This window comes from Hoplias malabaricus, chromosome 15, assembly GCF_029633855.1.
Source record: "Hoplias malabaricus isolate fHopMal1 chromosome 15, fHopMal1.hap1, whole genome shotgun sequence".
NCBI lineage: Eukaryota > Metazoa > Chordata > Actinopteri > Characiformes > Erythrinidae > Hoplias > Hoplias malabaricus.
The window spans coordinates 4,175,834-4,188,333 of record NC_089814.1 but is presented as its reverse complement, the minus strand read 5'-3'; the positions used below and the strand labels follow the sequence as shown (position 1 = coordinate 4,188,333).

The following is a 12,500-nucleotide window of genomic DNA, read 5'->3' as shown; positions in this document are numbered from 1 at the left end:
GGATTATTCATTCATTCATTATCTGTAACCCTTATCCAGTTCAGGGTCACGGTGGGTCCAGAGCCTACCTGGAATCATTGGGCGCAAGGCAGGAATACACCCTGGAGGGGGCGCTAGTCCTTCACAGGGCAACACACACTCACTCACACACCTATGGACACTTTTGTGTCACCAATCCACCAACCAACGTGTGTTTTTGGAGCGTGGGAGGAAACCGGAGGAAACCCACACAGACACAGAGAGAACACACCACACTCCTCACAGACAGTCACCCAGAGGAAACCCACGCCGACACAGCGAGAACACACCACACTCCTCAGAGACAGTGACCCGGAGGAAACCCACACAGACACAGGGAGAACACACCACACTCCTCACAGACAGTCACCCGGAGGAAACCCACACAGACACAGGGAGAACACACCACACTCCTCACAGACAATCACCCGGAGGAAACCCACACAGACACAGGGAGAACACACCACACTCCTCACAGACAGTCACCCGGAGGAAACCCACACAGACACAGGGAGAACACACCACACTCCTCACAGACAGTCACCCGGAGCAGGAATCCAACCCACAACCTCCAGGAGCGGTGACAGAGACACTACCTGCTGCATCACCCTGCCGCCCTTATTGCATTATAACTCTAGATTTTAAAAGTTAATGTCATACGCCCGTTTCATCTCCAGGACTTTTATTGTGTTCTTTTATTCTCCACAGTTGTATAATGAAAGATTACAGAGACCCCCCTCTCCTTCTGGAGAAGAGAATGTAATGAACCTTTAGGGAACACAACTGGACTCTAACACCACTGCTGTACCTTTAAATATACACTCCACTGTTTGTAGCTTTAGTGACAGTGATGAACCTGTACAGCACCTTTGTTTCTGTGAGTGTAAGAGCTATGTGCTGTAAAATGTGCACAGCTGTGTGGAACTTTGCAGAGCAATGTATACATTTATAGTGTGTAGAGCTTCGCAGAACCGTGTAGAGCCGCTCAGAGTGGACTCACCTGCAGCAGAAGAGAGGGGCTGCAGGGGGGAGGTGTCGGGGATGCTCCAGAGGGATAGTCTTCCTGCCGAATCCCCCTGCACCAGCAGCTTGTGGAAGGGCTCTCTGCGTCCGTAGAAAAACCTCGTCACCGGAGGGCAGATCAACAGCTGTAGACACACACCAGCACACATGTTACACACACATACACACACACACACACCTAACAGGCAATCTTCAGCTTCTCAATAGGCCTGTCACAATCAGCACACCTGGTCATACCTGTCTCCAGACTGTCACTCACTGTCAGAACACACCTGCACCTTATTTTACTCACACTGAAAACCAGTGGTATTTCTTTTTCCTTTTTTCTGTTGTTTTCACTTTGCATTTAACAGGATGTCGGGGCATTTATTCATTTAAATAAAGGTATTTGAGCAACACAAACTGTTTGTTTATTTGAGCTTTAGCTTTGTCTCCAGCAAAAAGCTGAATAAATCAAGGGGGATTCGTCTGTAACAAAAAACACAGGAAACAAAACTGCTGTTATTCTTTTGCCGCTACTCAGGCACCAGTTGTGACAGGCCTGCTGCTGAACAGACAGTACTCACAGCACAGCAATCAACAACATCACTGGCTCTTCATCTGAATAAATAAATGTAAACAACCCTGAGAGAGAGAGAGATGAGGAAATGAAAGCGAGGCAGCGAGCCTAAACTAAAGAGTTCTTTGCCTCAAACACAAGCCTATTAACTGCAGCTGTACTCACAGTCCTGGCTTATGAACCGGTGTAGAGTAGCTACAGCAGGAGTCTGACGGCAGCTGGGGAGAACAGGGGGCTGCGCAGCCGCTCGGAGCTCATGCAGGTTCATACATGGCCACTGACTCAGTCAGTTTGTTTTAATGGAGTTAGTGTTGATTAAAGCCGGGCAGACACTGTTGTGAGCCTGATGTGGTAGTTGCTGACTAAACTACAGACATGGGCTGTGTCTCAGCTTCCGTTTGGAGCTCGGCGAGCGGGGACGCGGCGTCCAGCAAATTATCCAGATGAGCCGAGATCGCGTGGAGAGCCGTTCGAGGGGGTTTCTAACAGGTCTGAAACATTGGAGGCTGTTTCTGAGGTTTGAGCACCTCAGGATCTGATTTACTGACCTCACCGTCTCTCACATAGCCATGAAAAACAAACACCACACACACACACCGCAAGGTGCCCGTGGATCTGGACAGTGTCAGACGTCTGCTCCCTCATTCTCACTGAAATCAGGGGATGATAAAGCTGAGTAAGCTAAGGCAGAGGTCAACAGAGCATTAGTGAAAGACGGGGCCGGACCACACTGAGCGGAGAGCTTCCCGATTGGTGGAAACGTCCATGTGGGATCGTGTTTGCATGGACAGCGTGAGCTGTATGCAGTCGGCTCTCTGAACGTCTGCGTATACATACTTCCGGGTGTGGTTTTGTACTGGCTCTGGTATTGGTCCGACGTGAATCATCCTACACGTCATGTTAAAACAGCAGACCTGTGATTGGTCGGTCAGGTTTCTTTTCCTGCAGTTGTAGGCCGTTCGTAGCCACGTTAACTCCCTGGACAGTCTTGCAATGTGAGATTAGGGAGCACTGGTCATTACCCGTGTGCAGCTCAAGTTGTCAAACAGTGTCTGCTCGGCTCATCGGACCGGCAAATAGACCACACAGGTTTGGATTATTTGGTTGTTGTCGTCTGTGCCAATGCCTTACTTACTGTCTCTCTCGTTCTTTTCTATGAAGTCTTTATTTTCTCATGGCTATTTGAGGGAGATTCTGATTAAATTAAACCATAATACTCAGCTATAATCACTGACCCTTAAAGCCACTGTCCACTCGTTTTTACTTTTACACACATGTACGTTAAGCTAAATGATCTGCTGCAGGATAAGCCTTTATCCTAGTGTCATATTCACTATACATTCATAGACTAAAGCCCTTCACCAGGGCTGCAACGGTGGGTCATTACAGCCGTCCCCCTGAGACTCTCCTCCTCCCCCTGCAGGGTTTGAGAGGCTGGATGGGCATAAATGTATCACTGAACCTGATTTGACTTGACGTCATGTAAGCCAAACGTAGCCCCGCCCACTAAAATCCAACAGGAGAAAGCTGAAAATATATAAATAGATTTTAAACACTTCTCAGAAGACAAAAGCCTGCATTGATAAGTCTTCAGAGCTCATTCACCATCAAACACACAGCTCACGGTCGGGAGAGGGGTATGAAAATGAGTGGACAGTGGCTTTAACTAAAAATAGTTGTTTGTTTTGAAAAAGGAATTCGATCAAATCACAGCGCTATCGGGATTGATCAGTAATCTTACGCTGCCAAACCTTATTTCAGTTAGTAATGAAACAGCCCTTGGGAATGGTGGAAATGGTCAGGGCAGACAGATGAGGTACTGAACACTAAAACACGTATTAAATCAGCTGTGTTTGACCTGTTTGATACTGTGTGATATCAGGGCTTTGGTTCCAGGGTAATGTCCATGTATGGTATGGTTTGGTTATGACAGAGTGAGCGTTTCAACTCAAACAGAGTTTTAAACAAGGACTGTGCAGGAATATCACGGCATGGAGGATACTCAAGGCCTTCTGGGTAGCCTTGAATACAGTGCAAAGTTCCACCAATGAGTTTTCAACTGGTGCTGATCTCCCAAAACACACACACACACACACACTTATACAAACACAGACGTAAATGAAACAAAAGAAAAAACACAGAAGTGAAAACTCCCATTCGAGGTGTGCACTAGTGCCCTTCTCCATCCCTAACCCTGTGATCTCCAACATTCGTTCAGCTACGTGTCACATTTACAGTCTATTCCTGACGTACAGGCTTCATCTACTCCAGCGAATACATCCTCTCTCATAGTAGAGTAGCTCTAATTTCATATCGTCGCTGTCCGATTAAAAACACGTATCTCCCAAAGCTTTTCAGGAGCAGGAAAAGACCATTTCAAAAAGTATCTTTATTGGGGGCGTGTCTAAAAGTTTCATACGTAAAATAGATGTGACTACTACTGACAAACGCGGATTTCTTTTAGTGGAGCCACGTCCACCGCCGCGTGACCACAGCCCTGCAGCGTATTCCCCTCCCCCCGCTGTGAATCAGTGTTTCAGCAAAAGCAGAGTGTATCATCACTTAACTACATCTAAATCAGTTTATTTAACCCTTACCCTGCTCTAATATTTCACGTGAGATCAGTTGTTAACTTTGGTTAAACGGGGGGGAGATACGTGGTTCTGATGGAGGTCTAGCAGCCAATGAAGAAACTTGTTAAAGAAACTGATGTTTCAGCTTCTCATTGGTCAGTGTGATGTCAGCTGCTGTGAACAGACGGAGGTTACCGCCCACATTTAACGCGTGGAAAAAAAAGTGAAAACCGCTAAAAATGGAGACACGTGTTTTTAATCAGACAGCGCCGATATATTCCAACACTCTTGGTTCTTCAAAAGGTTCTTTAGAACAGAAAATGGTTCTGTATAGAACCCTGAACACGTCTGCATCATGAAGGGGTTCTTCAGATTGATGGGGAATGTGTTCTAGAGGAATCTATAAAGCACCTTTGTTTTGAAAAGTGTTCTATATGGCACCAAAAAGGGGTTCTTCTGATGTTACAATGTGTGTTAAGCTTGTTACAACAGGGGAACCATTTTTGGTGCCGTATAGAGCCTTTCTACAACCCCTGGAGAAAACGATGGAATCACCAGTCTGAGGAGGTTTAATTTTGTAGAAAAAAAGCAAATCACAGACGTGACAAAAAACTAACGGCATTTCAAATGGCATCTTTCTGGCTTTAAGACACACTAAAGAAATCAAGAAGAATAATTGTGGGGACAGTAACAGTTCGATTTTTAGAACAAGAACAGGGAACTGGAGCCATGATTGATGTCAGTCGACTTGTTGCAGCAGCTCTCCAAGGTGTGATCACTCTTTTACCTGTGTACTAACGAGCCGCTGTAATCTGAGGCAGGTGTCAGTGTTTGTAATGAAAATGTGCAGAGTGATTCCATAATTGTTTCCTCAGAATTGAGTGATTCCATAATTGTTTCCTCAGAATTGAGTGATTCCATAATTGTTTCCTCAGAATTGAGTGATTTCATAATTTATTCCATGTGCTTGTTCTAAAAATCTAACTGTTACTGTCCCCACAATTATTTTTCATGATTTCTTTAGCGTTTCTTAAAGCCAGAAAGTTGCCATTTGAAATGCCGTTAGTTTTTTGTCACGTCTGTGATCTGCTTTTTTCTACAAAACTAAATCATACAAAAGGTTCTCGGAGTGTTCAGGGTTCTATATAGAACCATTTTCTTTACTAAAGAACCCATCATTTTTAGGAGTATCAGTGTTACTAAACTCTGGAATAATTAAAATAACGAAGCAGGTAAAACAAAGCCTCTGAACGTGATTTGATGCGTCATTAATAAGGATCTATGGAACTTCTCGTTAAACATCAAACACCAAGAAGCGACGTAAAATCTAACCCTGCTAACGACTGAAGTTCAGCATTCGGTCAGTTAACGCCGGCGACATAAACGTCTCATCCTGATCAGGTCTCTATCTGCGAGGGACGCCAAGGCTCTAGGAAGCAGCTTGGGGACTTTGCATGCATCTTCACCACGTGAAGACAAATGAGGGGAGTCGATGGGGGGTCGTTTTAGTGGAGGAGCATGGCACCGAGCGAATCAGTGGAGAAGTGGAGGAAACTGGCTCAGACAGACAGCAGCGTGGAGGCAGACACACGGCAGGGAGCTCTCAGAGCATCGGGTCGTATTCACTGCTGGAAATGGGTCGAAAACAAAACAGGAAAAAGTGCCTCAAAGCCTTAAATATAGGGAAATTAATTTGGGTTTTTTAAATAGTTAATAACCAAAACAGCCGAATCGACACAGGGATAAATAGAGAACGAGGAACCTGCGTCTCCAGTTCGCATTCGTCACTTTGGACCAATCACATATAATCATTTTATGACTAAATAAAAGTTACAGGAGCAATCAGTCATGGTGTAAAACAGTGACACCTAGTGGCCAGGATGTGTCAGATTCTGTAAGTTCTGTTTAAACTTGACCACCTCCATGTGGGGGACCCACTCTATTGTGGGTTGTAAATAAGAAATATAACATTCCCTTTCCCAAACGATGTGTTTGTTCTGTCCTGTGTGTTCCTGCCTCGAGCCCAGTGTTTCTGCATAGGCTCTGAACCCACCACACCCAACAATCTGGGTGACGTTCTTGCAGAAGATGAATGAATGAATGAATGAGTGAACTTTGTTCACTGCTGGGTGGTGGAAGTGACGTATCGCTCCTGAAGGATCGACCCTAATAAGACAGTGATAATCAGAATTTCCCTGTCAGCAAGTGAACAAGTAACCAGATGCCTTTAAATAAATAAATAAATAAATAAATAAATAATTATAATAGCACTGAGAGCTCCCCCAGCTGCTTGAGTCAAGCAGTGCAGCTGCGTCCCGCTGTCTGAGGGGCTTACTGGTGCCTCTAGAGGCCGCTGGGTGATAAGCAGCTCGGGAGTGTAGATCTCCGGATCAGTCGCACTCTCAGGGAGGGAGACCACAACAAAATCCCCCACAGTTCCCTCATACTCCTCCTCCAGCTGGGAGAGGAAGGGAGGGACGGACGGAAGTGCCCCAGTGAGGAGGAACCGTGGGGGATTGGAGGTGAGGAAATTAGAGGATGGGAGATTAGGGGTTGGGGTAACAACAGACAAACAGTAAATAAACAATATACAAATACAAACAACATGACACACATTAACACCAACATAAACAGGAGCCAACACAGAAAGATCGCCAGACACAGTAGAAGTTCACAGTGTATCATTTCTAATATTTGGCATAAATCCTGTCAGGTAAGGGTTACTCCCTTAATGATAATGAGCCGCTCTCTGTTCACCCCGACCCCACAGCAGTGAGGAGCGAGGAGCAGAAGCTCTGATTTTTAGCCGTTTTCACTCTGTTCTCTTTCTTCTCCGTTTTTACTCAGTGCTCTTATTTCTCCGCGCTCGTTGTGTCTGTTTTGCTGAGTTTAACCTCGTCTTTGCGCTCCCTTAACACGGGTCTGTGGTGTGATTGGACAGACTCAGACGAGGGGGCGGGGCTGAGAACAGCTCATTTTATCTTGTGTTCTCAGACCTGGGCAGATGGTTTTGAAGCAACAACAATTTGGATTTGTACCTTATAATTACAGCTTTAAAACCATTGTGATGCTTCACTGAGGTGTAACACAGAATATAGAATCTGTTATTGTTACTCAAGGCTCAACAATGCAGAAACTGCACTATGTAACTTTTGGGAAGGGTAGGAAACCACTCTCCCACCTCATCCCAGTTGATTTCAAGATAATGCTGTAAACATTAATTATACTCTGCCAGTGTAGGAGGAGCCCTGCAGCAAAAATACCTAAACGTAACTAGTGCTCCATTAAAGTCTGATATCTGTAGTCAATTAAACTATCCCAGAGCTACGTAAAGACTAGGGCTGGGCGATATATTGAAATAGCGGGATATGGAGTGAGGCTATATCGTTTATATCGATATTTGAAGTTTTTAAACGGGTAAATCTCGTACAGAGCCATTCTGTCCTCTGCTCAGCTCTGAGCCCCGAAGAACAGTGGTTCAGTTACAGGGAAATGGTCGGATTGGACCGGTCAGATGAGCAGCAGAAACAGCTATCTGCAGGGAATGCTGAAAGGAGGTAGAATCAGAATCACCACTTACAACAGCAGCACAAACTTCTGTACGAAGCTGTTAAACTTTGAGGTGCTGCCGCTACTGTTCTGAAGCGTTCACGACGGATACGTGGTCAAGTCACACCCGTGAGTCATATCTGAGCTTCACTATCCGCTTTATTGAAGAGTGGGAGATTAAAATGAGTGTCTGCAGACGAGCTATTTCCCAGAAGTCCACACTGGGAGCACAGAGCCGCAGCCTTTACACTGTTCTTAAAAAAACACCTTATTACAGACGCCTTTAATTTTAGGTCTTTAATTTAATAAAGTCATTTCTTTGGTCTTTATTTTGACACCTTGCTTAGCTTTGCTTTACAACTGAATTTTTTTCAACGTACAATTACAGGGAAGTTCAGACCCCCAGTGAAAACCTTTGTCTTAAACAAATTTGAACATGGACATTGGATTTTCACTCGAATACTGAGAGATGAGGTTGAGCTAACACATAAAACTGAATGTTCTGTTCATAAAACATTTTTTTTCACATTTTTCACAACGTATAATCACCATTCAATTAAAATATATCGAGATATGATTTGTTTGTCCATATCGCCCAGCCCTACTCCAGACTGTTTAAAGCCTCATACACCCTGCAGAGCTCCTGCTGCAATGAGGGACATGCAGCAAGAGAACTGCTGTAACTCTTTACCAGACAGGACTGATGATACCGTCAGTGAGGTTACAGAGAAGATCTGATTCAGGAAACTTTACTGAGATGTGTCTGGTGAGCTTTTAAAGCTGAGACAGACTCAAATTAAATAAAAACGTATAACAACGGTCACATCACCTCCTTTAGGAAGTCACAACGCTCTTTAAAAGAGTTAAAAACCTTCAGAACTAATAATAACTCTGGCCTAAAGGAAGTGAGAATGAACATCAGAAAAACAGTGATCCAATGGGAATTTCTCTTCTTGCGCTAGGGGCCAGTTGAGTCAGAGTCATGTGACCTTCAGTGATGTGAAACGTCTGCGTAAAACAGCAGTGAACTGAACTACAGCATTAACACACCCTACAAACTACAACTTTTTTCATTTTCAGAGAGAGACTGTAAAGCACACCGTGGCTGGTTATTACACTAGTTTAAAATGTCTCAGGAATATCTGACACATGGCAAAAAGGATCACGGTGCATTAAACAGCATGGCAATGGGCACTTTACATTTTACATTAAAAACAACCTAATAAATCTAATCAGATTTATACAGCTTCAAATCTCAACTACTTACTCTCACCTGTGTCATTACGAACAGGTTTAAAAAGGTCAAATCCAGCTTCTACAACAGAATTAGACCAACGCAAACAAAAACAGACACCGCCTGGACCTTCCTTTATAGAAAATAACAGAAACATTGAGCAGAAAAATGGCAGATATCAGATTATTTCCCCAAATCTTTCAGCCCTAATCTTTCCTCTTCGCTGCACACACTGGTACCTGACTTCATTAAGCTCTTAGGACATGAATTAGGTCAGTGTCCACAAGCGATCCTCAGTGAAACATATTGTTTAGTAATAAATAAACAGCCACATGTCACAGCCCTGACTCACTACAGGAGTGGATACGAGGATCGAGCACAGATCTGAGAACGCAGAAAAGGCCTTTGATTCAACACTTTCCTCTTCATCTCAGCTCAGCGGGGAAGCCAGGTTTAAGAGGCTTTGGCAATGCTACATGGGATAGAAAGAGTGTGTGTGTGTGTGTGTGTGTGTGTGTGTAGAAGATATAAATACCAGATTTAAATTTCTAGATGTTGTAGTGTCTGAAGTGCAGTGGACATGTTTTTTTTTTTTTGATTGGGAGAAAGTTCAATTCAATTCTGGCAAAAACACTGGCATGTGCAACTGGAAAAGATGCTGCTTCCTTTGTCCTTGAGTCTAACAGCTATAGGATCTACTGCGCTGTTAACAAACACGTGATTTATATGTTGGTACAGAAAGTGCTACCGGACTGTGAACGGTGCAGAGTTGTAAACAGTGGATTTGCCAATGCATAGATCAAAGCATCCAGAACTTATTTGGTTTGAGTATTTCAGGGACATTCATTCATTCATTCATTCATTCATTCATTGTCTGTGACCCTTATACAGTTCAGGGTGGCGGTGGGTCTGGAGCCTACACGGAATCACTGGGTGCAAGGTGGAAACACAGGCTAGAGGGGGCGCCAGTCCTTCACAGGACGTTTCAGGGCCAGTGTTTTCCAGTGTGGTGTGTTCTCCCTGTGTCTGCGTGGGTTTCCTCCGGGTGACTGTCTGTGAGGAGTGTGGTGTGTTCTCCCTGTGTCTGTGTGGGTTTCCTCCGGGTGACTGTCTGTGAGGAGTGTGGTGTGTTCTCCCTGTGTCTGTGTGGGTTTCCTCCGGGTGACTGTCTGTGAGGAGTGTGGTGTGTTCTCCCTGTGTCTGCGTGGGTTTCCTCCGGGTGACTGTCTGTGAGGAGTGTGGTGTGTTCTCTCTGTGTCTGCGTAGGTTTCCTCCGGGTGACTGTCTGTGAGGAGTGTGGTGTGTTCTCCCTGTGTGTGCGAGGGTTTCCTCCGGGTGACTGTCTGTGAGGAGTGTGATGTGTTCTCCCTGTGTCTGCGTGGGTTTCCTCCGGGTGACTGTCTGAGGAGTGTGGTGTGTTCTCCCTGTGTCTACGTGGGTTTCCTCCGGGTGACTGTCTGTAAGGAGTGTGGTGTTTTCTTCCTGTGTCTGCGTGGGTTTCCTCCGGGTGACTGTCTGTGAGGAGTGTGGTGTGTTCTCTCTGTGTCTGCGTGGGTTTCCTCCGGGTGACTGTCTGTGAGGAGTGTGGTGTGTTCTCCCTGTGTCTGCGTGGGTTTCCTCCGGGTGACTGTCTGTGAGGAGTGTGGTGTGTTCTCCCTGTGTCTGTGTGGGTTTCCTTCTGGTGACTGTCTGTGAGGAGTGTGGTGTGTTCTCCCTGTGTCTGCGTGGGTTTCCTCCGGGTGACTGTCTGAGGAGTGTGGTGTGTTCTCCCTGTGTCTACGTGGGTTTCCTCCGGGTGACTGTCTGTGAGGAGTGTGGTGTGTTCTTCCTGTGTCTGCGTGGGTTTCCTCCGGGTGACTGTCTGTGAGGAGTGTGGTGTGTTCTCTCTGTGTCTGCGTGGGTTTCCTCCGGGTGACTGTCTGTGAGGAGTGTGGTGTGTTCTTTCTGTGTCTGCGTGGGTTTCCTCCGGGTGACTGTCTGTGAGGAGTGTGGTGTGTTCTCTCTGTGTCTGCGTGGGTTTCCTCCGGGTGACTGTCTGTGAGGAGTGTGGTGTGTTCTCTCTGTGTCTGCGTGGGTTTCATCCGGGTGACTGTCTGTGAGGAGTGTGGTGTGTTCTCTCTGTGTCTGCGTGGGTTTCCTCCGGGTGACTGTCTGTGAGGAGTGTGGTGTGTTCTCTCTGTGTCTGCGTGGGTTTCCTCCGGGTGACTGTCTGTGAGGAGTGTGGTGTGTTCTCTCTGTGTCTGCGTGGGTTTCCTCCGGGTGACTGTCTGTGAGGAGTGTGGTGTGTTCTCTCTGTGTCTGCGTGGGTTTCCTCCGGGTGACTGTCTGTGAGGAGTGTGGTGTGTTCTCTCTGTGTCTGCGTGGGTTTCCTCCGGGTGACTGTCTGTGAGGAGTGTGGTGTGTTCTCTCTGTGTCTGCGTGGGTTTCCTCCGGGTGACTGTCTGTGAGGAGTGTGGTGTGTTCTCTCTGTGTCTGCGTGGGTTTCATCCGGGTGACTGTCTGTGAGGAGTGTGGTGTGTTCTCTCTGTGTCTGCGTGGGTTTCCTCCGGGTGACTGTCTGTGAGGAGTGTGGTGTGTTCTCTCTGTGTCTGCGTGGGTTTCCTCCGGGTGACTGTCTGTGAGGAGTGTGGTGTGTTCTCTCTGTGTCTGCGTGGGTTTCCTCCGGGTGACTGTCTGTGAGGAGTGTGGTGTGTTCTCTCTGTGTCCGCATGGGTTTTGTTTTCTCCGGGTGCTCCAGTTTCCTCATATAGTCCAAAAACACATGTTGGTAGATGGATTGGCTACTCATTGTCGAATGTCCGTAAGTGTGAGTAAATGTGTGTGTGTCGCCTGTGATGGACCGGAGCCCCCTCCAGGGTGTATTCCCGCCTTGAGCCCAGTGACTCTGGGTAGGCTCCTGACCCACCACAGCCCTGAACTGGACAGGCGCTTACAGACAATGAATGAATGAATGAAGGACTGTTTATTCAGGTCCTAATATTCTCCACCCAGTAGTATTTCTGTTATTGTTGTGAATTCCTCGTGCAGGACATGTTCAGAAAATCTGTTTCCTGTCAATATCTTTCTTAAATATGAACATAAATTATACGTGGTGTGTCTGACCTGTTTATCTGCTCTCTCTGCGATGCTGTAGACCAGCGGAGGGATGGAGCCTTCCGTAGTTTTCCCCACATTGCTGCGGAAGTGCTCACTGGCTGGAAGACAACTGAAAAAAGAGAGGGAAAAAAAAAGACATTATTTCCAATGTGATTTAATTTTGAAACATTTCTATTGGTCCATTCTTCATTAAATTTGCATATATTTTAAAAAGCAGCTGCTGTGTTCAAATGATTCAGGAAAATAACTGGGAAAAATAGAGGTTTTTATGTTTTGGGGTTTGTTTCGGGCGGCCACAGTGTGTACAATTTGATTGTTATTTGGAAAATACCTCAGCTGCAAAGAACATAATTATTAAACCACCTACTTATATCATCTGTGTTACCTTCCAGACAGTTTAAAAGTGTGCAGACCAACACTGGTTTGGCCCAGTAAACCCAGTGGTCAG

At 45.9% G+C, this 12,500-nt stretch overlaps 1 protein-coding gene across 2 annotated transcripts in view; it reads right to left on the bottom strand.

Annotated features, from left to right (window-relative positions):
- LOC136667951 (WD repeat-containing protein 7) overlaps positions 1–12,500 on the bottom strand; it is a 222,170-nt gene that overhangs the window by 193,662 nt on the left and 16,008 nt on the right. For both annotated transcript variants that reach the window (XM_066645141.1, XM_066645142.1), the window contains exons 9-10: positions 12,059–12,161; positions 1,019–1,166 (exon numbers count right to left, since the gene is read on the bottom strand). In XM_066645141.1, coding sequence (XP_066501238.1) covers positions 1,019–1,166; positions 12,059–12,161 — 251 coding nt within the window. The remainder of the gene's footprint in view (positions 1–1,018; positions 1,167–12,058; positions 12,162–12,500) is intronic.